Source organism: Rhodamnia argentea, chromosome 2, assembly GCF_020921035.1.
Source record: "Rhodamnia argentea isolate NSW1041297 chromosome 2, ASM2092103v1, whole genome shotgun sequence".
Classification (NCBI taxonomy): Eukaryota; Viridiplantae; Streptophyta; class Magnoliopsida; order Myrtales; family Myrtaceae; genus Rhodamnia; species Rhodamnia argentea.
The window spans coordinates 31,752,507-31,778,377 of NC_063151.1; the positions used below are offsets into that span (position 1 = coordinate 31,752,507).

The 25,871-nt window shown below is 40.3% G+C and overlaps 3 protein-coding genes across 3 annotated transcripts; 1 reads left to right on the plus strand and 2 right to left on the minus strand.

Annotated features, from left to right (window-relative positions):
* Positions 1-295: 295 nt before the first annotated feature.
* LOC115738167 (UDP-sugar pyrophosphorylase) lies at positions 296-9,212 on the plus strand. The gene is made up of 17 exons (XM_030670700.2): positions 296-555; positions 691-795; positions 1,459-1,575; positions 2,644-2,784; positions 2,886-2,985; positions 4,023-4,150; positions 4,244-4,315; positions 4,416-4,480; positions 4,882-4,942; positions 5,100-5,217; positions 6,059-6,183; positions 6,741-6,817; positions 7,385-7,490; positions 7,606-7,665; positions 7,811-7,891; positions 8,257-8,496; positions 8,865-9,212. Exons 1-17 carry the CDS (start codon positions 448-450, stop codon positions 9,030-9,032), a joined length of 1,872 nt encoding a protein of 623 aa, XP_030526560.1. The 5' UTR covers positions 296-447; the 3' UTR covers positions 9,033-9,212.
* Positions 9,213-14,447: 5,235 nt separating this feature from the next.
* LOC115732729 (transmembrane protein 230-like) lies at positions 14,448-15,122 on the minus strand. The gene is made up of 2 exons (XM_030663414.2): positions 14,879-15,122; positions 14,448-14,775 (listed from the first exon to the last, which is right to left on the minus strand). Exons 1-2 carry the CDS (start codon positions 15,066-15,068, stop codon positions 14,654-14,656), a joined length of 312 nt encoding a protein of 103 aa, XP_030519274.1. The 5' UTR covers positions 15,069-15,122; the 3' UTR covers positions 14,448-14,653.
* Positions 14,448-24,136, minus strand: LOC115738219 (transmembrane protein 230-like). Its single transcript, XM_048273887.1, has 5 exons — positions 23,937-24,136; positions 22,997-23,169; positions 22,403-22,646; positions 22,082-22,299; positions 14,448-14,564 (listed from the first exon to the last, which is right to left on the minus strand). Exons 3-4 carry the CDS (start codon positions 22,590-22,592, stop codon positions 22,178-22,180), a joined length of 312 nt encoding a protein of 103 aa, XP_048129844.1. The 5' UTR covers positions 22,593-22,646; positions 22,997-23,169; positions 23,937-24,136; the 3' UTR covers positions 14,448-14,564; positions 22,082-22,177.
* Between the last annotated feature and the right edge of the window lie 1,735 nt (positions 24,137-25,871).

Sequence of the window (25,871 nt, forward strand, 5' to 3'; positions counted from 1 at the left end):
TCAGGGAGGCATTTTTAGATCTAGGACTCATTTTTCTTGCCAGATCTATAACGGAGTTGGACACACTGCGTTACAATGTCGGTAAAGATTTAACAATGCCTTCACTACAACTGATTTATCAGACTGCAAAAAAGAAAAAAAGAAAAGGAAACTCTAGATTTTTTTTTTTTGATCGAAAAACTCTAGATTCAAATCGATGTGGTGGGCCCGATTTAATCGCAAAGCGCCCACGTGGGCAGGAAAGCCCAATCGCGTGAGCAAGCAGCAACGCATAAAACGGCAAAGGCATCTCTTTTGACAGATGCAAATGATTGTCAGCAACAGCAATTCCAGCTCACCGACTCAAATCACTCCCGTAGCGATCCCATTCTCGTCTCTCCTCCTCCTCTACTCCGCCCGAGCCCTTCCAGATCGGTGTCCCTTCCGCGTATCTACTTTGCTCCGACGATGGCGTACCTCGCCAAATCGCTTTCCAAGCTCGACGTCGGTGAAGATTGGGTCGCGTCCGCTCCTCCGGGCCTCGGGAAGAACCTCTTCGTCCTGTCTCCCGACCAGGTACGTCGCTCTGTGGAGTGTTGAGTCGGTGGGGTTGTCGTGGGGTTCGTTCGGTTGCAGTGAGCGCGAGAGTAGGTTGGGGGATTTCCTTGTGACGGTTGGTCCGGTTGCGATGGTGTTGTGTTGTCTGGTCAGGTGGAACTGGCGAAGCTGCTAGTGGAGATGGGGCAGAGTCACGTGTTCGAGCACTGGGCGGATCCTGGTGCCGATGATGATCAGAAGAAGGCCTTGTTCGAGCAGGTACGCAAGCGGTGGTTCGGTGGATGATTTGATGTTTCCGGATCGAGTCTCATGGAGAATGTTAAATTTATTCTCATTCCTTTGACCTGTGGTAAATCATGGACTTACGGTTTGTTTGTGTTTGTCTTCGGTGAGGGAGACATGTGTGGCGTAATTTACAATTTGGTTATACCCTATGTATTTAGTTTTGTGTTTCAATTTAGCTGATCTTTAGTGAAGCGGAGCTTATTTGTGTCTGTTTTTGTTTCTTTTCCTAGTATGGGAAGTCATTTGGTTAGATGGCGATCTTTTTGCCACAACATTTGCCGTGTCAACTTTCGTGTTTTTGTTGATTATCCTCTTTAATAGTAGAGCGCGCGGGATAGGGATATACATCAATTTTATGATTTTCCCAATTAAATGGAGTTGTAGATACCAGACATGAGCTATGCTTGCTTCTGCTGATGCTGTCCTGCATTCCTGTTACTGATATGTATGCCGTGCTTTTAGGAGTGCTTGTTACCTTTCAGACCTGATTTATGCTTTTACTACTTGATTTTTGGAGTCTGCATTAACAATCCTGTATGCGTCGAATATGGAAAGTTTGAAGCCTGAACTTGCTTGTCTTTTTTAGAGAATGCTTTTCTTTTTCTTGAGTCTTTGTCATGTGGTTGTATTCTCCAGGTGGCTAGGCTCGATACAAGTTATCCGGGAGGCTTGGCATCGTACATTAAAACCGCGAGGGAACTCTTGGCAGATTCAAAAGCAGGAAAGAACCCATTTGATGGCTTCACACCTTCAGTAAGTAATGATAATTTGATATTTAGTAGAGCTTAATTATATTCGCGGAAGCAAAGAGCTGTAAAGAATGAAATTTGAATGAATGAAGACTTTCCACTGGATAGTTTGTTTGTTTTTGAAGTATGAACTGTTTGCTTACCGTACATTCGTTATTAACTTGAAAGAAGACTGCTGCTGCACTTTCATTAGCTTCTTTAAGAGCTACAACGCGTGAAGTGCAGAGCAGTAGACTTGATGTAACTGAATATCTTGATGACAGAGCTTCCATTTGTACAAGTTTGATTATGAAGAGCTTCAGTGTTCTCGGTTTGGATTTAATGTAGTTACTGTGATCATAAGTGGCCAAGAGTTTTCTCGTCAAATGGTTTCTCTAGATGAAGTTTCCTTCTTTGAGATGAATATGTACAACTGCCGCGCGCCCCCCCCCTCCTTCCCCCTTCTCTTTTCTGTGCATTTGAACATGGGGAAATTTGACTCGTACTTCAAGTTTATTGCCAGAAAAGAAAAGGTTTGGTGGAAAAGTAGAAAGCAACCTCCCTACAGTAGTTCAACCTCTAAAATACGACAGAGTTGTATACTTGAGGTGTGATGCAGTAGAGGATTGTAACCATATAGTATATCCGTGTATGAGTTGTAGTTCTGATAGATACGTGTGTGCAAGAGGCTTGTAAGATGTCAAACTTTGGGCTTATTCGATAAATGAAGTTCTTAGTTGGGTTCCAATCTTAATAAGTGAAACTGAGGCATTGACGAATCAGGACCTTTCTGTTTGCAGTTGTACTGGGCTGGTTTGACCTGATCCCTGATAGACCAATACGGTGTACTTGGTTTAGAATTTGGACTGGTTTTTGTGTTACATTTTGCTTTCCACGTAATTAGGTTGGAACTTGCTCGCACCTTTGTGAAACTGTTTATGACTCTCGAGAGAAATTGCTTTGTCATCTAGTTGTGATCTTTTGCAATATTTGTTTTGCCATACACAAGCTTCTTGTTTTTCCCCCCTGCCAAGTGCTCAAACTGTTTGAAATGATCAACTGAACATGAAAGTACCATATTGTCATCTTTTAGGTTCCAAATGGAGAGGTTTTAACTTTTGGCGATGAGAACTTCATCAATTTTGAGGAGACAGGCGTGAGGGAAGCTCGAAAAGCTGCATTTGTCCTTGTTGCTGGTGGACTTGGGGAACGCCTTGGATACAATGGAATCAAGGTCTTCACAATGCTATGATCTCACTAGTTCACAATGCTATGGAATCGAGGTCTTCACAAGTGGTGTCTATTTTCTTCTTGGTTGTTGTCTACATCTTGCAGGTAGCTCTTCCAGCAGAGACTACTTCAGGGACATGTTTCCTGCAGCATTACATTGAATCGATTCTTGCTTTACAAGAGGCTAGCTGTACATTGGCTGAAGGTTTGCTTTGTTATACTTCTCCTTTATACATAAAGGATTTTTTATATAGAGAAAACGTTTAGTATGTCACGAATCTACAATGACAAAGATGGAAAAAAAAAAAAAAAACACAAACAAGCAAAAGGAAGACATTACATTACTTTAGGGAATCAGAACAAGGATACCAAAGATGAATAAAAGAGGACGGCATTGAAGCCACTGAAGATTATAAACATTCAAACTATTGTTTGTTGTGTTCTCTCCAAATCCACCACTTGAGACAAAGTGGTGCAGTTCTCCAGGAGTTTTTCAGAAAATGAGTTTCCTACATGGGTATTCCAACAGCTAAAATGCTGGATGGCATGTCTTGGCTAGAAAGTGAGTCTCCTGTTAACTTCATTTAGTGTTCTCTACAAGTTATCGGCTGTAATGCCAGCATTAATTAGGCTAATCAGAAGATGGGAACTGAAGCACTACGTCATTTGGAATTTTTCGGACATTTGTTTTGAGCTACCCATCTTTAATAAGGGAGGAAAAAAATCAATTTTTTTTTTAGAGGTTGGAGAGATTTTATTGCACAAACCAAGCATGTGGACTAATCCTTAAAAAAAAAAAAGGTTTTATCGCAAACAACCTAATATCCTCTTCTGGGTTCATTGAATCTATCAATAACACGTTCTTCTTGTTATCTGCTATCTGAGAAGGAAATTGAAGGTCTGTTGGATATGGTCTTTCAAAAATGAGGTTCTAGAACTGGATAAATTCCAAAGTGTTGCGTGACAACTTTTCTTTCTTGTCTGTTAAAGTTCACTATGGAGACAGGCTGGCTAAGAGCATCTCTATCTAAAGAACTAACAATAGGTGTTCAAGTTTGTTCATCCTGATTCTGCAGAATCCCTTAAATATTTCCTTGTTGACTTATGTGTCATTGTGAACCAAAGTTGTTTCAGTATCAACTTTTCCTTCTGAAGTTCCTCCGGATTTCTCTGTGAAATTGATGCATCTTTGAAAAGAATTTGCTCCTATATAGTAACATCATTATGCTTCTGTATCTGTAGATGGATGTGCCACCCAGATTCCCTTTGTTATCATGACATCTGACGATACTCATGCACGGACCTTACAGCTGTTGGAATCAAATGGTTATTTTGGAATGCAACCTTCTCAAGTTAAACTTCTGAAACAGGTAATTTTTTTCTCATTCACCACATCTGCCAGGATTTTCTAATATGCTTGTGCATTCTAAAAGTTTGCAGTCTGATTGCTCCTAATAATGCAGGAAAAAGTTGCATGCTTGGCGGATAATGATGCAAGGCTTGCACTGGATCCGCAAGATAACTACAAAATCCAGGTAAGGCTGGGGTCATGGTTTTGTATGTGCAGATTTGTCATAATTTGAACTGGAAGAATCTTGCTCTATGGCTGATTCCTTTTATTTATTCCCCTTTTAGACCAAACCTCATGGGCATGGTGATGTTCATGCACTTCTTTACTCTAGTGGCCTTCTGAATTTGTGGTATGTCATCAAACTATACCAGTGTACCTACTTTTCTTTTCAAATCATTTGTTGTCGATCAAACTATACCAGTACACCTGCCTGATGTCTTTCCACTAGCCTATCTTTGTACAAAGCATTTAAAATGCCATTCCATACTTTTAGTTATATGAACCCAGCGGTGGATGTTTTTTTGCTGGGAAAACAGACAATTTGGCAGGAAATAATGATGTGATTTTGCTTCTTGCTTAAGTTGCTGCGTTGATATCCTCAGTCGTTGCTACAGGCAGAAAAATCTCACCTGGGATTTTACCTAGCTTAAATATGCTTAGAGGTTACAGAATGATGTGGCAAGATGTCTCTCGAGAAGCTATTTGAGTTCACTCTTCTGAGACTTGAACTGTTTTTGGCATTTTTCCCAGGCATGATGCTGGTATGAAATGGGTCATCTTTTTCCAAGATACAAATGGACTTCTGTTTAAGGTATAGTTTCCTTTTAGTGGATTAGTTTAAGGTATGTCTCTTCAGGTTCAGGTTCAGGTTCAGGTTCAGGGTCAGAGATATAATAGATAGATGACCGATTTTACATTCATGAGGCGGTAAAACCGACTAATTAACTCCTCCATCACGTGTAATGCAGGCAATCCCAGCATCTTTGGGTGTCAGTGCCATCCGACAATTTCATGTCAACTCTCTTGCTGTTCCCCGAAAAGCTAAAGAAGCTATTGGAGGAATTGCCAAACTTACTCATGCAGATGGTACTTACTGTTGGAAGTAGTTATCTAACTGTATATAAGAACCATATAACTAAAAAAACTGTTTATAAGAAGCCAGAAACATCCCAACACTCTCTTTTGCTTATGAAGAACTATTCTGAAGGGCTAACTCCTTGTTGATTTTTCTTGCTATCTGATCATCATTGATTTCTGTCTCTGGTTGAGTTGTATTAGTGGCATAGCGTTAGCTGAGAATAATGTGTGGAATTTAGTTATCAGCAACCTAGGCTTGAGCAGTTGTTTTGCTCTGATGTCAACTGACAAAATTATTCGTTGCATATTTTAGGAATGCGATACTATGAGATACTGTCATAAAAAATTGTTCTGAAGGACTTCCACTCCTTGTTGATTTTTCTTGCAGTCTACTCATCATCTAAAACTGTGTATTGGCTAAGATTCTGGTGTGACTGGTTGAATTGTATGAGTGCCATAGTGTTTGCTGAGACGTATGTGGAAATTTAGTTTTCAGCAACCTAGGGTTGAGCAGTTGTTTCGCTCGATGTCAACTGACAAAGTCATTCATTGTAAAATTTATTTATGTGATATTATGAGATACTGGTATTACATTGATATCTTACAATTGTCAGTGAACGATGCAAACAGTTTACTGAACTAGATGCTAGAATGTACAATGAAATATTCTGAAATTGTACGTTTGAGATGTTCAGATGCTGCTTCCTCACTCTTTAATACTTCAGTTATATGTACTCTCTTAACGATTACATTCTTAGCCCATTCTCCATGACAAGGTTAATTCATGTTTAATTTTTTTTGGTAAGGATTAATTCATGTTTAATTTGCTTTCCTCAAAAATCTATTTTAGGGAGGACGATGGTGATAAATGTGGAATACAATCAGCTGGATCCCTTGCTTAGAGCAACTGGTTATCCGGATGGAGATGTGAATGATGAGACCGGTTTTTCTCCTTTCCCAGGGAACATAAATCAAGTAATTTTCTTTCAAAAAGTTTATAGTGTTATAACATGCTTGTTAAATCGTACTCTTAAATTGATAAAAATGAAAGAGGTCTTTTTCCAGTTTCCGTTATGAATAGGCTTTCTACACTTGGCTAGGTAAGTAATCCTGTGTGAGCTATTAGGATTCATTTTGCCATTTCATCTTCACTCCACTGTAAATCACAGTGTACATGCAGAATGACATTAGTCCAACATGGCTATCGGACACTAACCATGGTTCTTCAAAATTGGACTAACTGACCATAGTATGACAGACTTAGAAGATACCTGATTTATCATCTTTATGTTTGTTTAAAATGTCTCAAGCTTGAGATGAAAAAGGAATTTCTAGAATTCAGATCAGAGTTTCTGTGTTTCCCTCGCTCTGTTAATAGGTCTATCAGCTATCAGTCGATATTTTTGCATGACACTAATTGGACGAATGCTGTTCTATTATTCTGTGGAACTTAGTAGTTTGGTTTATTTACTGAGTCTAGGGTTGTATATTGCCAAGTAATTCTTAAGACTGCATTTTTCTCCTTTTTGCAGTTGATTTTGGAACTCGGTACATACATTGAAGAATTGAAAAAAACAGGAGGTGCCATAAAGGAGTTTGTTAATCCAAAGTAATCTTCTTTTTACCTTATGTTGTTACTGGTCAAATTTTTACTTTCTGAATAGCTTTTCAGTTGATCGTTTGAAAGATGATATTATTTGGCAAAAGCAAAAACAAAGTCGAGATCTCTCTCTATTAGAGTTGGATGTGACAGCATCCCATTTGAATCGTATAGAGCGAAAGTGTGTATCTTTTTTTATTTTTTGTTTTATTTTTTTTTTTGTTGAATGTGAATGCAAAAGGTTGATATGCCTCAAGTTACGGTTAGGAGTCTTGTTGTGTGTTTGCAGTGAGGCTGACGAAGCCCTTATATTTTTAGTATGATGATATCTATATTAGAGTTGGATGTTGCAGCATCCACTGGAATTGTATAGAGTGAAAGAAGTGTCTTTTTTTTATCTCGTTGAATGTGAATGCAAAAGGTTGATATGCCTCAAGTTATGGATAGGAGTCTTGTTGTGCGTTTGCAGTGAGGCTGACGAAGCCTTTATATGTGTAGTATGATGACATCTATAATTGGAATGGCCTGGCATTTATTTGCTTTTCATTTATTTTAAAATTCTTATTGTTTATGCAGGTACAAAGATGCCAGCAAAACTTCATTTAAGTCCTCTACCCGACTCGAATGTATGATGCAGGACTACCCAAAAACATTACCTCCAACTGCAAGAGTTGGGTTCACGGTAATTTCATCAATTTAAGCAAAAATGAATCAAGATTTTGGGATGCAGATAGCTTATCGTACGAACTTATTGGCATAGTCTAAACCAGATATGTTGACACCAAATTACTGTTTAGGTGATGGATGCATGGGTTGCCTATGCACCAGTCAAGAACAATCCTGAAGATGCTGCAAAGGTACAAACTGTTGTTTTATTTCCCAATGTTCATCCTACACTGATTCTGGAGCTCCAGGATTGCCTTTCTCTTATTTTTGACAATTGATTTCTTTAAATCGTTGTTTCAAGCTTTGATAAAATCCATGATTACTCAAATTGATTAGGTTCCGAAAGGAAATCCATATCATAGTGCAACTTCTGGAGAAATGGCTATATATCAGGCAAACAGCCTTATTCTTAGAAAGGTAACTGCTTATTTGCATTGAAATGTATGAAGATTCTAATGTTGCTTAAGTGTTATCTTCTACTGTGAATTGATTTGCAAACTTTAGCATCATCTCCAGTCTCCAGTTTCCCCGTGAGTTGATTTCCACTCCAGTTACCAAATGATTTTGCTAGCCGTTAAATCATGACATACTTCAAGAAAGCGAAACACTTGTCAATATATATGCCAGTTTGAGACTTTGATGCGAAAGTTCTTTTGAGAAGATGTATGCATCTGTGAAAGCTTTGACATCAACACAAGGAAATTTTGTCCAAATGCACATTCACGGTCCTTTTTTCCCATTGTCTTGCTTTTCTGTTGGTGCTAATTTTAGTTGTAATTCAGGCTGGTGCTCAAGTAGATGATCCTGTGACGCAAGTTTTCAATGGGCAAGAGGTGGAGGTATGGCCTCGAATTGTATGGAAGCCAAAATGGGGGCTGACTTTCTCGGACGTAAGAAGAAACGTCAGTTCAAGCTGCTCTGTTTCTCAAAAGTCCACGCTGCTCCTTAATGGGTGTGATATTTTCATTGAGGAGCTCTCCTTGGATGGAGCTCTCATCATCAATGCTGGAGAAGATGCAGAGGTATGTTGTGACAAACTAACCCATGCATCTCGGGAAGAAAGTTCTGAATGTACAAGTTGTGTCTAGAGCACCCATGCTTGTCATTTCCTCTTTTTCCCTTTTCACGCAAGACATTCAGCTCTCTTTGGCCCCAGTGGAAACTCTCTCTCTCTTTGTTACACATTGGGACGATTATTTTCAAGTCTTATAACCGGCCTGTCCATTTAACATTTTCCCTTTACTTCTGTGATTTGACGTTATCGCTAGTTCAATGTCTTATAATGGTGTCTCTGTTACGCATGAACGCCAATTACTGTCTGGATGTCGAAAATCTTTGGAACTCTTTCCCTTTGTCTCATCGCTAGAAAGCGCATTTCTTCTCCTTACAGGTTACAGTGAAAGCTAGGGTTGAGAACAAAGGGTGGATCCTCGAAAGTGTTGATTACAAAGACACTTCGGTGCCCGAAGAAATCAGGATCAGGGGCTTCAGGATCGACAAAGTTGAGCATCTGGAGAAGACCTTCGACGGGCCTGGCAAATTTTGCTTAGAGGTTTGAGAGGAGGGTGGTAATAATAAATCAGGACAAAATTTTCTTTCTCCGGACTTCTTACTGAAAACAGATGTAATCCTAGATAAGGCAAATGATATTTTGAGTTCACTTGTTGTCTGTTAAGAAAGAAACGTATATCCGTGATGGTACTTTTTCCAATTTATGAGCATGTAAATATTTGTTTCTGTCCTACCATCGCAAGACAGAGGGATGTTTAAAAAAAGAAAAAACCTGAAAACTGATGAGTTGAACCAAATTGATCTAGATTACCAACCACTTTAAGTTCATTGGCTTATCGGAATTATTCTTTCTTATTAGTTTGTCCATTCAGTTTCAAATAAATTATTCAAACATTATTCCTTTCACCAAATACACCTCCACTCAAAGCTTAGGAAAATGGCTTTGCATTCCTCCAAAGCCGAGACAAACACATCCTTTAAGTGGGTAATTTTTCATGGATCATGAATGTAGAATAAACCTTTTTGTTAGATTTTTTTCTTTATACTTTGAGCAAAAGAAAATTACTAAAATAATCATAAATATATTGCATAAATATTGATCCAATCTTAAATTTTTCAATATTACTAAAAAAATTTATTTGAATCATAAACTTTTTAATATTTTTTAATGTTGATCGTCCCACACGTGGCGTGGCCGGAATCTTACCAGGACAATCCTAAATGAAATTAGGTCCTTTTGCTTATTTTTGTTTTATTTTCTGATTTTTTCACTCTTTTTTTTTTTCTTTTATTTTTTCTGTTCATCTTTTCCTATCTATCATCTTCAACCTCTGGGAACTGCGATCGGCTCGGAGCCTCCACGTTCAAGCTCAAATTCGAGAAGCAATTGACCATCGCCGGGTCGGCCCTCCGCGATGACCAGTTGAGGCAATATCTGGCCGTGCTGGCGTGGACCAACTTCCAAGCTGGGTCTCTTCGGATGCAACGTACAGACAGAATTCACAGCTTCTCTTGAGTCTTGGAGTAACCCTTTTGGGAAACGATCCTTCAGATTATTAACGAGAAGCTGTGAGTTCATCTTCTCTATATTTCATATAGAGCTCGAGCTCCATTTGAACGACATTTTTTTATGCCTCTCTCAAGCCTGGAGACAAATTTCACATTTTTGTCTTGTCCGGTGGAAGCAAAAGCAACCCACGCCACGCCGCAAATGCAGGCTCACCGCGAACCTCCTCCTCCGTCTTCAACCCCCTAGTTCTGCTTCGACGACGAACAGCTCCGCCGTGCCGTACATCTTCTTCCAGGTAAAGCGGGAATCGCTCAATATTTTTGTCCGACCTTGTTACTCTTCATCTTCTTCCTCACATGTTTGGAGAACTTACAGATTTGAGAACCTTGCGGGTCCTGATCCGGGGTCCCCGAGCTCGACGCCGCGGCCCAGCGTGGCCGAGATCTCGAAGGCCCTCCAGAATCGTCTGGTGAAGAATCGTCTTCTGGGTTTTTAAGCCTCGGAAGGGTCGAAGACGCCGTCCATCTGGGTAAGTTTGGATGCTTTCTTCCTCCTTTTTGACTCAAAGGTGCTTTGGTTGTTGGGAAAATGCGGGCTTTTGGGGGGAAACGCAGGGCTTGATGGCGGGTGGAGACGGCGGCGACGGCGGATGAACAGTGACAACGTAATGAGGAAGAAGCTGAGCACTAACAGGAAAGAAAATTAGAAATCCTATGATTTACTGGACAATTTTCCCTGCATTAACCTCTGCATTTTTTTTTTTTTTTTCAGAAGTTAAGGAATGTTGTTATGGACAATTGCTTTTGCTTTTTTAATGGTTATGGTTGAATGTTGAGTTTCAAGTTACTAGTGATTTACGACCACCAAAAAAAAAAAAAAAGTTACTAGTGATTGAACTAAGTTGTTTTACAAGATTTATATTTCACTTGTGTGTCGAACTTGATCTTCATGGTCTGAACCCGAACCAAACGAAGTTGTTGACTTGATATTGAATTGTGATTTAGTTGGTTTGGTTTCGAATTTTTCCAAATTGATAAGTTTGGTTTGGGTTCGAAATGTCTCCGAGTCGAACCGAACCTAGTGATGAACACCCCTACGAAGTACACCCTTTTAGCTAATCAAAATTTCAGAGGTCAAGGAACATCGTATAAAACTCGACCAAAAATATATTGATATCACGTCGTCGTGACAAGAGTTGGCATTAGCGCATCAACCATTTCAACATATGAATACACTCAACAATATTGTTTAAGTACGGATACAAATCACAAGATACTGATACATTTGTAATATCAACATCACCTAATTATTTCCTCGACACAAACATTGGGTCTACATCAAAGAAAAATGACTATTGGATCGAGCCCAGGCAGCCTCATTGCTAGTTAGGTTTGCCGCAGACGATAATCTTCAATATCCCGTGCAATACGCCTCCCCTGATTGGCCGGCCATCTTGGAAGAGAGAGATGAACTTCTTCAATGGAAGGGTAATATTATTGAGGAAGATGATTTCTGATGGAAAACACAAATTTGATTTGGGTCGATGAGCAAGGTCACATTACCTTATATAGGAGTATAAAGCGAACATGAGGCTAACATTTCCATTGCAAGTCTCATCAAATTCCACAAACTTACAGTGGAAGTTTGAGGTTGTCGTGGATGCCTTCACCTCTGTAATCTTGAGTAACATTTCCTCTGCATTTGCTGCGATCCCATGTGATTGAACTTGCAGGCTCGTTTCTTCTGGATTTCTCGATCGTCTTCTCTGAACTTACAGTGGAAGTTTGAGGCTGTGGTGGATGTCTTCACCTCTGTAATCTTTGGTAACATTTCCTCTGCATTTGCTGCGATCCCATGTGATTGAACTTGCAGGCTCGTTTCTCCTAGTTGATGTTTCTTGTGGATTTCTCGATCGTCTTCTCTGAACTTGCCGTAAGATGCGAACACGCCATCTCTCCTGACTGTCTTGGGTTTCAGCTTTCTCTTAGCGTCTTAGCGTGGAGGGATAATGGGTCCATACACCAGCAAGGCCATTCCTTATACGAACCCAGACACTCCCAATTCCAAACTATTTGATCGACCCGAAAGTCATAATGCAAAACATCCCGCAAGGAAAGAAGTTGCTCGACGCGATTCTTGAACGTGCCATCCCTCTTTCCCCATCAACTTTAGAATGTGAAAATACTAGCAGAGGACTATTGTTGTCAAACCCATTGTGGCAAAATCAAGGAACATGACATTTACACGAGTTGCAGATACCAAGCGAGAAGAATGTTCATCCAGGAAAAGAGCCCGCAAGTTCACTTGCTTGGCAGATAATTTGGTCACTTTTTCCGCGTTTCGCTTTGGTCACCATCGCTTCGGATTGTGCAAGCCTCTAGTGGGAACCACATGATCTTAAGATGTGATGCATTGGGCTCGCCTGAACCTGGTGCATCCAACCGTGGGTGACAAGAAAAGCAGGGCAGATATTGTCTAGAAATTTACTGGATCCCAGTTTTTCATCATGTTCACATGGGAAAAAAATGGTAGATTCCCATCATGTATCCGCATCATGCAATAATGAAAAAGGAAAGATTGAGAAACAAAAAGCAAAGAAAAGAAGAACAATCTCTGCTTTTCTAAGTTTAATCTCACGTAAGGTTGTGGAAGGTGATGAGAATTGCAAAGGAAATGCTGACAGAAGCTCACAGCCTTTTCTTTTTCCTGGCTCAGTGTTCTATTTAAATCTGGTGTCTCCCACAAGATTTCATGAATCAGGAGCTCTTGCATCACTTCTCTCGGCTTCCTTTCGAATCCGTCCTGTGATCTTCTTTCTTCGGTTCGCTACTTCTCCACCAGATGGCTCGCGGAGGCGTCTTGCTCGGGATACTGAAGTGCATCTGCTGCGGCAGACCCCAGACAACTGAGATCACCCAGCTGCTGATCAGCCTCCTTCCGTGTTCTGTCGACACAATGATCGGGTAGCAAGAACATCGTAGTTCTTTACAAATGGGTGCGAAATGCGTGGTGTAACAGAACTTGTCCGAGTCTAGTCTTTTTGTTTTTCCTTTGTCAGAGTCTAGTATGGAGTGAGGAATCAAAAAGAGAACAAAATCAGCATGGCTTAAAAGTGCAGAATCTTCTCCAGATCAGTGTTTTTGTTTTTCCTTTGTCCGAGTCTCGTCTTTTTTTCTTTTTCGATTTACTGCCCCGATGTAATATGATTAACGAATAATGTATAGTTGAACGACCTATTTATCGTGTAATTTCGTCCATGTATCGTCGATTCATGATTGCTATCCTACTTTGTGCTCATTCAAAGTAAACTCAAATGACTGATTATTGCGAGACTTATCATCCTTTCATTTTCGCTTGCTTGGGTTTAGGGATGTATTGTGTAGTTGATACGGACCTAAATGGTGCAGCCACGGGACTGCGGCACACATAGTATTTGAATTGGCGTCGATGATTCATGAAAAGAATCATTTGACATAGTAAGGGCATCATTGTTTGAGTTCGTGGATCATCCACAATACGGTGGTCTAAGATTTGATTCTGTTTTGAAAAGTATCAAAATTAAATTTTCTTGAAAGCTCAATCATTTGCCCCGAGGTGCAATGTGGACTTTACAGAAGAATATCGATCCGGTAGGGTATGTTCCTTGCAAGTAGACAAACGAAGAAACTCAAGAGAAGAGAAGTCTGCTGCATGATCCATACTGCAGAAAAGGGAGTGAGTTGAATAAGGAGATCAGAAAGATGTAAGAATCTTTGTAGGCCACCCATCGCTTCGAGTCATTTTCTTCCCGTGTTCCTCGGATAGCCCAAAAGCGATTTGAATGGTTGATCTGAAGGTTCGGAGAGGCTTTCGAGAGGTTTCGGAAAAACAGTTCAAGGCCGGTACTTGAATGTTTTAACCGAACAGTAACAGGCAAAGTGCTTTCCCTCCAATGTTAGTTTTCATCGTTTCTCCTGTTAAAAGGAAACTGATGCTACAGCTCCTCAGTTGTCACGAGATAGAACTCATTTAGTTTCCCTTAATGCTGCTCTGCTCGGTCTTGGCTCATCACTCCGCACACATTTTCTTTGGCCAAAGGAAAACAAATCTACTTTTCTTGTCAATGATATTCGGATCTTATTTTTGATATGGGAGTAAAGTTTCCTGAAAGATGATGGATTGCTCCTTCAAATGAGTTTTGTGAAGCATATCAACTTCAATTCAATGAGTGCATTAATGCAGCGAAGCACGTGGGACTTTTAACATGGAAATGGAGTTACCAAATGGGAAAGGAGGGAAAGATGAATTACGGAAAGCACAAAAATTAGCACGAGAGTCCTTCATCCTTTAAAAGGTACAATAGATGCACAGATGGGAGCTCAATAACGTTGGTAACAGCTTTTGTTTAAACAGAGAGAGAAATAAGATTTCAGTTCTGGTGGTGAGTCCAAAGAAAGTGCTAAACATAGCCTCTGGAAAAGAGAATTAAGTCCAATATATAGCAACGTGATATTGTTTGTACACTCTGTGCTTGTTCATCGGACATCAACAGTCTATATACTAATGAAGTACTGGTACCTGACAAAGCTTAACATATGAAAAGAGAAACAAGAAAGGCGGGGAAGAAAGATCTATCCATGATGAGCAGCATTGTCGTCATAGAATGACAGTTAAGGCCTCTACACAGGTGGTATGGTGGAGAACGAGAAACCTTTATACCCCTTGTACGCATAATAAGCAATGCGGGTATAGTAGAATCCGGGAATGAACAAGATTGACCCCAAGATTGTGAAGAACACCCCTGGAAAAACCATTTCAGTTAACAAGAATAAATCACGCGATCCTCATAAAGAAAATGAAAGAGAAATATAATTGCCAGAAAAATGGCATGTGTATATGTGTACCATGGGTTCGATCGCCACCAACTTTGTAGGAAGCCATGATAATGCCCAAGACCATGCCAATGCTTCCAAAAACAAGAAGAGATACAGCGAGGGCAATCTCTCTGATTGGGGGCCTGTTATTCACAGTATAAGTGGTCTCCATCATCATGTCCTCATCTGAAATTGAGAATGCATGATCTACAAAAGCCATTTCTTGATTTGGGCTGAAGGCGATTGAAGCTGAAAGATGCTGCTGCTACTGTTTCTGGATATCCACACAAAGAGTTAGACAGCCCAATTTCCAATACCACTGTTCTATCTAGTGTCACTGCATGGTTCAATACCACATTCCGACAAAACTCAATACAAATACTTCATTATGCCCCACTTTTGTATACTCCAATCAGCAACAAAAGGTAAAAAAAAATGGAAAACTAACTTTCCTTGAACAAATTGATGCCTTTACGCTGCACACCTTGAGCATACCAAGAGAGAAATCTTCGATGGGCAAACAAATTCGAGTGAAGACTAAAAGTAGAAGAACAAAGTAGGCCAACTACGAAACAACCATTGATGTTTAGAGAGAGAGAGAGAGATAGAGAGAGAAAACCAATGTCCTATAATATATTGAACCCTCTAAACCTTCAAAGCATAAGCATAGAGACCTCTGCTCCTTGTTAGCTACCTCAGAAGTGCATGTTGAAGACACGTGAGAATTAAAAGAGGAAAGCCGCTCCCGAATTTGTCGGGGACTTCAACAGTTGGCACGCAATGCTCCTCAATCTCCACAATACAAAACACAAAGTATTCGAAGAGGGATAGATTTTAATTGCTTCCAAGTGTGAGCATCAATACTCCTAGACTAATCTAACAACTCTCTTTTATTTTCCTTCTTTAAAGCAATGAAGGACGCTCAAATTGTTCCGTTTAGTTTCCAATGCATGTTCAAATTCCAGACAGCCAAATGAACTTTCAAGATTTAATTTGATAGCAATTCCTCCAACTATGATTAAGTGCCCGATAGAGGAAGGTTTCTTGCTCATTTCAGTATTCTATCAAAAGACAGAGCAGCACTTTCTCGTCCTGTACATACTGATATTAGTTGACACTCCCAAAATTTGACATCTTTCTAAACTTCATATGCCACATCTCTAAGAATCATCCGACGTTATTATTGCTGGAATTGACAAACTTTACCCACAAGGTTCCAGCTCAACCGTATATCCCCCCCCCCGCCCCTTAAAACTCGATTAGTTGCTTCCTATAATCTCAATACGGTGCCCCCGCAAGCATTGCCCTCCTACATCCCTCACAAAACACAATCTGTCCACGGACGCACGACAGGAACAATCCATTGTGAAGTAGAACACAAGCAAGAAAGCGGCCGATGCTCGCTTGGCTAGGGTGCGCATGGTGACACTTTTCTCTGAGAAATCAACTTCTGATCAGAAGTTGATTTCTCTACTTCTCCTCAAAAATAGAAGTTGATTTTTCTACTACTGTTTCGGATTGACTTCTGATCAGAAAAATTCGTTTGGTAACGGTTGAAAATTTCTACTTTTGAAACATTATTAATAAAATTTTCAGCGGCGATGGTCGACGGCGGCTGCGGTAGCGTCGGGGGTCGGCAATCGGCGGCGGCGATCGTAGCGGCCGGCGACGGAGGGTGGGCGGTGGCCGGCGGCCGATGGTCACAACAACGGTGATCGGCGGAGGCGGGTGTGATCCAAGAAGTGATTTTGAAGCCGAGAAGTTAAAATTTTTTACTTCTCAAAATTGGCCAAAAATTCTATCAGAGGTGAAAAATCCTACTAGAAGTCAATTTTTTTACCAAATGGATTTCTACTTCGATCGGGTTTTTATCAAACATATTTTTTCAGGATGTGCTTCTAACAGAGAAATGGAATTTTTGAAGTGATTTCATACGGGCCCCTAATGGTCGCCTTCGGCGGCCTTCGTTCCTTCTCTGTCAATGCTTGCTAGTTTGCCTTATGCTTTTTTTTTTTTTTTTCATTTCGAAATTGCTTTACAAAATATACACAAAAATAAATTATTCAAACATTATTCCTTTCACCAAATACACCTCCACTCAAAGCTTCCCAGGAAAATGGCTTTGCATTCCTCCAAAGCCGAGACAAACACATCCTTTAAGTGGGGTAATTTTTCATGGATCATGAATGTAGAATAAAGCTTTTTGTTAGATTTTTTTCTTTATACTTTGAGCAAAAGAAAATTACTAAAATAGTCATAAATATATTGCATAAATATTGATCCAATCTTAAATTATTCAATATTACTAAATTTTTGTTTATTTGAGTCATAAAATTTTTAATATTTTTTAATATTGATCGCTCAACGTGGCATGACTGGTATCTTGCTAGGACAATCCTAAATGAAATTAGGTCCTTTTGCTTATTTTTGTTTTATTTTCTGATTTTTTCACTCTTTTTTTTTCTTTTATTTTTTCTGTTCATCTTTTCCTATCTCTCATCTTCAACCTCTGGCAACTGCGATCGGCTCGGAGCCTCCACGTTCAAGCTCAAATTCGGGAAGCAATTAGACCGACGCCGGGTCGGCCCTCCGCGATGACCAGTTGAGGCAATATCCGGCCGTGCTCACGTCGACCAACTTCCAAGCTGGGTCTCTTCGGATGCAACTTACAGGAAGAACTCACAGCTGCTCTTGAGTCTTGGAGTAACCCTTTGGGAAACGATCCTTCAGATTATTAACGAGAAGCTGTGAGTTCATCTTCTCCATATTTCATATAGAGCTCGAGCTCCATTCGAACGATATTTTTTATGCCTCTCTCAAGCCTGGAGACAAATTTCACATTTTTGTCTTGTCCGGTGGAAGCAAAAGCAACCCACGCCACGCCGCAAATGCAGGCTCACCGCGAACCTCCTCCTCCGTCTTCAACCCCCTAGTTCTGCTTCGACGACGAACAGCTCCGCCGTGCCGTACATCTTCTTCCAGGTAAAGCGGGAATCGCTCAATATTTTTGTCCGACCTTGTTACTCTTCATCTTCTTCCTCAGATGTTTGGAGAACTTACAGATTTGAGAGCCTTGCGGGTCCTGATCCAGGGTCCCCGAGCTCGACGCCACGGCCCAGCGTGGCCGAGATCTCGAAGGCCCTCCAGAATCGTCTGGTGAAGAATCTTCTTCTGGGTTTTTAAGCCTCGGAAGGGTCGAAGACGCCGTCCATCTGGGTAAGTTTGGATGCTTTCTTCCTCCTTTTTGACTCAAAGGTGCTTTGGTTGTTGGGAAAATGCGGGCTTTTGGGGGGAAACGCAGGGCTTGATGGCGGGTGGAGACGGCGGCGACGGCGGATGAACAGTGACAACGTAATGAGGAAGAAGCTGAGCACTAACAGGAAAGAAAATTAGAAATCCTATGATTTACTGGACAATTTTCTCTGCATTTACCTATGCATTTTTTTTTTCAGAAGTTAAGGAATGTTGTTATGGACAATTGCTTTTGCTTTTTTAATGGTTATGGTTGAATGTTGAGTTTCAAGTTACTAGTGATTTACGACCACAAAAAAAAAAAAAAAAGTTACTAGTGATTGAACTAAGTTGTTTTACAAGATTTATATTTCATTTGTGTGTTGAACTTGATCTTCATGGTCTGAACCCGAATCAAACGAAGTTGTTGACTTGATTTTGAATTGTGATTTAGTTGGTTTGGTTTCGAATTTTTCCAAATTGATAAGTTTGGTTTGGGTTCGAAATGTCTCCGAGTCGAACCGTACCTAGTGATGAACACCCCTACGAAGTACACCCTTTTAGCTAATCAAAATTTCAGAGGTCAAGGAACATCGTATAAAACTCGAGCAAAAGTATATTGATATCACGTCGTCGTGACAAGAGTTGGCACTAGCGCATCAACCATTTCAACATATCAATACACTCAACAATATTGTTTAAGTACGGATACAAATCACAAGATACCGATACATTTGTAATATCAACATCACCTAATTATTTCCTCGACACAAACATTGGGTCTACATCAAAGAAAAATGACTATTGGATCGAGCCAAGGCAGCCTCATTGCTAGTTAGGTTTGCCGCAGACGATAATCTTCAATATCCCGCGCAATACGCCTCCCCTGCGCTTCGATTGGCCGGCCATCTTGGAAGAGAGAGATGAACTTCTTCAAGGGAAGGGTAATAGTATTGAGGAAGATGATTTCTGATGGAAGACACAAATTTGATTTGGGTCGATGAGCAAGGTCACATTACCTTATATAGGTGTATAAAGCGAACATGAGGCTAACATTTCCATTGCAAGTCTCATCAAATTCCACAAACTTACAGTGGAAGTTTGGGGCTGTGGTGGATGTCTTCACCTCTGTAATCTTGAGTAACATTTCCTCTGCATTTGCTGCGATCCCATGTGATTGAACTTGCAGGCTCGTTTCTTCTGGATTTCTCGATCGTCTTCTCTGAACTTACAGTGGAAGTTTGAGGCTGCGGGGGATGTCTTCACCTCTGTAATCTTTGGTAACATTTCCTCTGCATTTCTGCGATCCCATGTGATTGAACTTGCAGGCTCGTTTCTCCTAGTTGATGTTTCTTGTGGATTTCTCGATCGTCTTCTCTGAACTTGCCGTAAGATGCGAACACGCCATCTCTCCTGACTGTCTCGGGTTTCAGCTTTCTCTTAGCGTCTTCGCGTGGAGGGATAATGGGTCCATACACCAGCAGGGCCATTCCTTATACGAACCCAGACACTCCCAATTCCGAACTATTTGATCGACCCGAAAGTCATAATGCAAAACATCCCGCAAGGAAAGAAGTTGCTCGACGCGATTCTTGAACGCGCCATCCTTCTTTCCCCATCAACTTTAGAATGTGAAAATACTAGCAGAGGACTATTGTTGTCAAACCCATCGTGGCAAAATCAAGGAACATGACATTTACACGAGTTGCAGATACCAAGCGAGAAGAATGTTCATCCAGGAAACGAGCCCGCAAGTTCACTTGCTTGGCAGATAATTTGGTCACTTTTTCCGCGTTTGGCTTCGGTCACCATCGCCTCGGATTGTGCAAGCCTCTAGTGGGAACCACATGATCTTAAGATGTGATGCATTGGGCTCGCCTGAACCTGGTGCATCCAACCGTGGGTGACAAGAAAAGCAGGGCAGATATTGTCTAGAAATTTACTGGATCCCAGTTTTTCATCATGTTCACATGGGAAAAAAATGGTAGATTCCCATCATGTATCCGCATCATGCAATAATGAAAAAGGAAAGATTGAGAAACAAAAAGCAAAGAAAAGAAGAACAATCTCTGCTTTTCTAAGTTTAATCTCACGTAAGGTTGTGGAAGGTGATGAGAACTGCAATGGAAATGCTGACAGAAGCTCACAGCATTTTCTTTTTCCTGGCTCAGTAAGTGTTCTATTTAAATCTGGTGTCTCCCACAAGATTTCATGAATCAGGAGCTCTTGCATCACTTCTCTCGGCTTCCTTTCGAATCCATCCTGTGATCTTCTTTCTTCGGTTCGCTACTTCTCCACCAGATGGCTCGCGGAGGCGTCTTGCTCGGGATACTGAAGTGCATCTGCTGCGGTAGACCCCAGACAACTGAGATCACCCAGCTGCTGATCAGCCTCCTTCCGTGTTCTGTCGACACAATGATCGGGTAGCAAGAACATCGTAGTTCTTTACAAATGGGTGCGAAATGCGTGGTGTAACAGAACTTGTCCGTGTCTAGTCTTTTTGTTTTTCCTTTGTCAGAGTCTAGTATGGAGTGAGGAATCAAAAAAAGAACAAAATCAGCATGGCTTAAAAGTGCAGAATCTTCTCCAGATCAGTGTTTTTGTTTTTCCTTTGTCCGAGTCTCGTCTTTTTTTCTTTTTCGATTTACTGCCCCTATGTAATATGATTAACGAATAATGTATAGTTGAACGACCTATTTATCGTGTAATTTCGTCCATGTATCGTCGATTCATGATTGCTATCCTACTTTGTGCTCATTCAAAGTAAACTCAAATGACTGATTATTGCGAGACTTACCATCCTTTCATTTTCGTTTGCTTGGGTTTAGGGATGTATTGTGTAGTTGATACGGACCTAAATGGTGCAGCCACGGGACTGCGGCACATATAGTATTTGTAGTATTTGAATTTGCGTCGATGATTCATGAAAAGAATCATTCGACATAGTAAGGGCATCATTGTTTGAGTTCGTGGATCATCCACAATACGGTGGTCTAAGATTTGATTCTGTTTTGAAAAGTATCAAAATTAAATTTTCTTGAAAGCTCAATCATTTGCCCCGAGGTGCAATTTGGACTTTACAGAAGAATATCGATCCGGTAGGGTATGTTCCTTGCAAGTAGAAAAATGAAGAAACTCAAGAGCAGAGAAGTCTGCTGCATGATCCATACAGCAGAAAAGGGAGTGAGTTGAACAAGGAGATCAGAAAGACGTAAGAATCTTTGGAGGCTACCCATCGCTTCGAGTCATTTTCTTCCCGTGTTCCTCGTATAGCCCAAAAGCGATTTGAATGGTTGATCTGAAGGTTCGGAGAGGCTTTCGAGAGGTTTCGGAAAAACAGTTCAATGCCGGTACTTGAATGTTTTAACCGAACAGTAACAGGCAAAGTGCTTTCCCTCCAATATTAGTTTTCATCGTTTCTCCTGTTAAAAGGAAACTGATCCTACAGCTCCTCAGTTGTCACGATCGAACTCATTTAGTTTCCCTTAATGCTGCTCTGCTCGGTCTTGGCTCATCACTCCGCACACATTTTCTTCGGCCAAAGGAAAACAAATCTACTTTTCTTGTCAATGATATTCGGATCTTATTTTTGATATGGGAGTAAAGTTTCCTGAAAGATGATGGATTGCTCCTTCAAATGAGTTTAGTGAAGCATAGCAACTTCAATTCAATGAGTGCATTAATGCGGCGAAGCACGTGGGACTTTTAACATGGAAATGGAGTTACAAAATGGGAAAAGAGTGAAAGATGAATTACGGAAAGCACAAAAATTAGCACGAGAGTCCTTCATCCTTTAAAAGGCACAATAGATGCACAGATGGGAGCTCAATAACGTTGGTAACAGCTTTTGTTTAAACAGAGAGAGAAATAAGATTTCAGTTCTGGTGATGAGTCCAAAGAAAGTGCTAAACATAGCCTCTGGAAAAGAGAATTAAGTCCAATATATAGCAACGTGATATTGTTTGTACACTCTGTGCTTGTTCATCGGACATCAACCCAGACAAAGCTTAACATATGAAAAGAGAAACAAGAAAGGCGGGGAAGAAAGATCTATACATGATGAACAGCATTGTCATCATAGAATGACAGGTAAGGCCTCTACACAGGTGGTATGGTGGAGAATGAGAAACCTTTATACCCCTTGTACGCATAATAAGCAATGCGGGTATAGTAGAATCCGGGAATGAACAAGATTGACCCCAAGATTGTGAAGAACACCCCTGGAAAAACCATTTCAGTTAATGAGAATAAATCACGTGATCCTCATAAAGAAAATGAAAGAGAAATATAATTGCCAGAAAAATGGCATGTGTATATGTGTACCATGGGTTCGATCGCCACCAACTTTGTAGGAAGCCATGATAATGCCCAAGACCATGCCAATGCTTCCAAAAACAAGAAGAGATATGGCGAGGGCAATCTCTTTGATTGGGGGCCTGTTATTCACAGTATAAGTGGTCTCCATCATCATGTCCTCATCAGAAATTGAGAATGCATGATCTACATAAGCCATTTCTTGATTTGGGCTGAAGGCGATTGAAGCTGAAAGATGCTGCTGCTACTGTTTCTGGATATCCAGACAAAGAGTTAGACAGCCCAATTTCCAATACCACTGTTCTAGCTAGTGTCACTGCATGGTTCAATACCACATTCCGATAAAACTCAATACAAATACTTCATTTTTTTTGTAGTCTCTGGTAGACTATGCCCCACTTTTGTATAATCCAGTCAGCAGCGAAAGGAAAAAATGGAAAACTAACTTTCCTTGAACAAATTGATGCCTTTACGCTGCACGCCTTGAGCATACCAAGAGAGAAATCTTCGACGGACAAACAAATTCGAGTGAAGACTAAAAGTAGAAGAACAAAGTAGGCCAACTACAAAACACCCATTGATGTTTAGAGAGAGAGAGAAAACCAATGTCCTATAATATATTGAAGCCTCTAAACCTTCAAAGCATAAGCATAGAGATCTCTGCTCCTTGTTAGCTACCTCAGAAGTGCATGTTGAAGACACGTGAGAATTAAAAGAGGAAAGCTGCTCCCGAATTTGTCAAGGACTTCTACAGTTGGCACGCAATGCTCCTCAATCTCCACAATACAAGACACAAAGTATTCGAAGAGGGATAGATTTTAATTGCTTCCAAGTGTGAGCATCAATACTACCTAGACTAATCTAACAACTCTCTTTTATTTTCCTTCTTTCAAGCAATGAAGGATGCTCAAATTGTTCCATTTAGTTTCCAATGCATGTTTAAATTCAAGACAGCCAAATGGACTTTCAAGATTTAATTTGATAGCAATTCCTCCAACTATGATTAAGTGCCCGATAGAGGAAGGTTTCTTGCTTATTTCAGTATTCTATCAAAAGACAGAGCAGCACTTTCTCGTCCTGTACATACTGATATTAGTTGATACTCCCAAAATTTGACATCTTTCTAAACTTCATATGCCACATCTTTAAGAATCATTCGACGTTATTATTGCTGGAATTGACAAACTTTACCCACAAGGTTCCAGCTCAACCATTTATCCCCCCCCCACCCTAAAACTCGATTAGTTGCTTCCTATAATCTCGATACGGTGCCCCCGCAAGCATTGCCCTCCTACATCCCTCACAAAACACAATCTGTCCACGGACGCACGACAGAAACAATCCATTGTGAAGTAGAACACAAGCAAGAAAGCAAGCAAAAGAAACAGACTAGCATTCAAATCGTCATCTGTACAATGAAAGCGGTCAGCCCAGTGCACGTAGCCCCTCAACACAACCCCCCAGCCCCAATTCGCTCCGACGGACCGCGCAAGAGAGCAAGCACAGAGCTCGAGAGAGAGAGCTCGAGAGAGAGAGAGAATACCGCGAGCTCCTTGTGGTGGTGCGATGTAGATGTTGCGATCAGACCTGGCGAGGTTGGAAGGTGTTGAGTTTGGTTCTTCTCTAAGCTTCGGCAGAGAGATGGAGAGAGATTGGCTTGAGTTTGGAGATTAGGGTTTTCTGCGGGCCCAAGGAAGAAATGCCTCTGAAAGCGAAATGGGAAGCGATGTACATCTGATCTTTTATCTTATGAAGCAGCTATTAACAATTCTAAAAGGAGCCGACGCGGACTGACGCATAAGGTCACGTCAGCACTAACGACATGGATGAATTTTGGTGCTTCGTTTTGTGTAACTGGACGAGATCAAATGTCAATAAAAGAGACAAAAGACCCTTGTTGGTCGTGTCGCGGCTGAGATCAAGCGACGACTAAGTAAGGGTTGCATGACCTAAACAGGCGACAATTTCAGTTGTCAATCATCGAGTTGCTTGAATGTTGCTGTTGATAGCTAGGTTCGCACGATTTCCATCGTCAGCTCGTTGAGCGACCTCAGATGTCGTTCGGCAGAGGTTGCCTGTATGCAAGAGAATTGTTCTGGGTCACGCAATCCAGTCACTAGTAGGCATGGCCACGGATCATGAACCACCGGTTCCAATTCATGAGCCAGCGGTTCCTGTTCGTGGCCACGATGGAACCGGAACAGGCCCTTAAGGAAGCGGTTCCGATTTCGGGCTGGTTCAAGGCCCGGTTCGAGTAATAAATTATGAAATTAAAAAAATTATCAATTATAAATTGTAATCAAATTGTATATTGTAATCAAATTTAGGAAAAAAAAAAAAGAGAGGGAATGGGCTTAAACTTAATGAATTATCATTAAGCGCTTATATATTTTCTTGGGGATAGAAGAATCAAAGCTCATGTAGTTCTTTTACCTTTAATAACCTCAACTTACCTTATCATTAATCATCGATACCCGTTGTGGTACCCGTGGCGGTAGTATCTCCACTATCATCATTGAAGAATTCGTCGTCTCGATCCATTTCTTGTTGTCGAAATTTAACTTTTGTCCAATCATGGACACAAGCTTGAGCTTCCACCATATCCAGATTTAATCTTGAACAGAGGTCGTCAAAAATTAATCTTCCAGCACTAAATGCTTGTTTAATCGCAATCGTGGAAGAAGAGATTGCTAACATCCGTCTTGCGATGAGAGCGAGGACCGAGAATTGGGTTGAATGAGTCTTCCACCACTCCAAAATTTTGAAATATGTGTTGTGTTCGAAATCACAAAACTAAAAAAAAATGGTAAAATAATTTTCTAATTTGGAAATATTACATGTTGCTTCCTTTTATCTTTTTTGTCTACTAATTAATAAATTGTACCATTGACTAAGTCTACCACTCTCCTCCTTTTGTGAACCACTAGGTTGAGAAGATCCACTATCACCTAAATCATATCTACTATAAAATTCATTATATAATGTTATTATAGCGTTTTTAACCTATACTTGTATAGTTTTAATATCTACCGTTTCATTTAAATGTAAACAATCATAATAATAATCATTCAGATAATCATACAAACAATCTAATTTAGTACATGGATCGAAAACAATATCAATCAAATAAATAAGAGGAATGTAGGCATAATAATACAACAATTTTGTTTTCATTGCTATAATAGTCGGAGCTAATTGAACATTTTGCTCATATTCACAAAAAATACCAGCAATATTAACATATTCTATTAAAAATAAATGCGTAGTAAGATAATAAACATCGGGTAAAGTATAAGTTGCATCATTAAAAACTTTCAAAAAATCTAAATTTTTTTTGCAAACAACCCAATCTCGAGGGAGTAAAGTAATTTCGGAAACATTATTTGAAATAAACGTACATAATAAATCTTTATAAGCAAAAGATTGATGAAACAACTCGTAGATAGAACTTCAATGAGTCGGAACATCTTTTGAAAGT

Bases quoted from the DNA above. Each gene is read 5' to 3' on its own strand.
- LOC115738219 (XM_048273887.1), bottom strand. From the start codon at position 22,592: ATGGCTTATGTAGATCATGCATTCTCAATTTCTGATGAGGACATGATG. The intron at 22,300-22,402 runs GTACACATATAC...TGGTTTTTCCAG, and splicing joins TGGTGGCGATCGAACCCATG to GGGTGTTCTTCACAATCTTG.
- LOC115732729 (XM_030663414.2), bottom strand. From the start codon at position 15,068: ATGGCTTTTGTAGATCATGCATTCTCAATTTCAGATGAGGACATGATG. The intron at 14,776-14,878 runs GTACACATATAC...TGGTTTTTCCAG, and splicing joins TGGTGGCGATCGAACCCATG to GGGTGTTCTTCACAATCTTG.
- LOC115738167 (XM_030670700.2), top strand. From the start codon at position 448: ATGGCGTACCTCGCCAAATCGCTTTCCAAGCTCGACGTCGGTGAAGAT. The intron at 1,576-2,643 runs GTAAGTAATGAT...GTCATCTTTTAG, and splicing joins TTGATGGCTTCACACCTTCA to GTTCCAAATGGAGAGGTTTT. The intron at 7,892-8,256 runs GTAACTGCTTAT...GTTGTAATTCAG, and splicing joins ACAGCCTTATTCTTAGAAAG to GCTGGTGCTCAAGTAGATGA.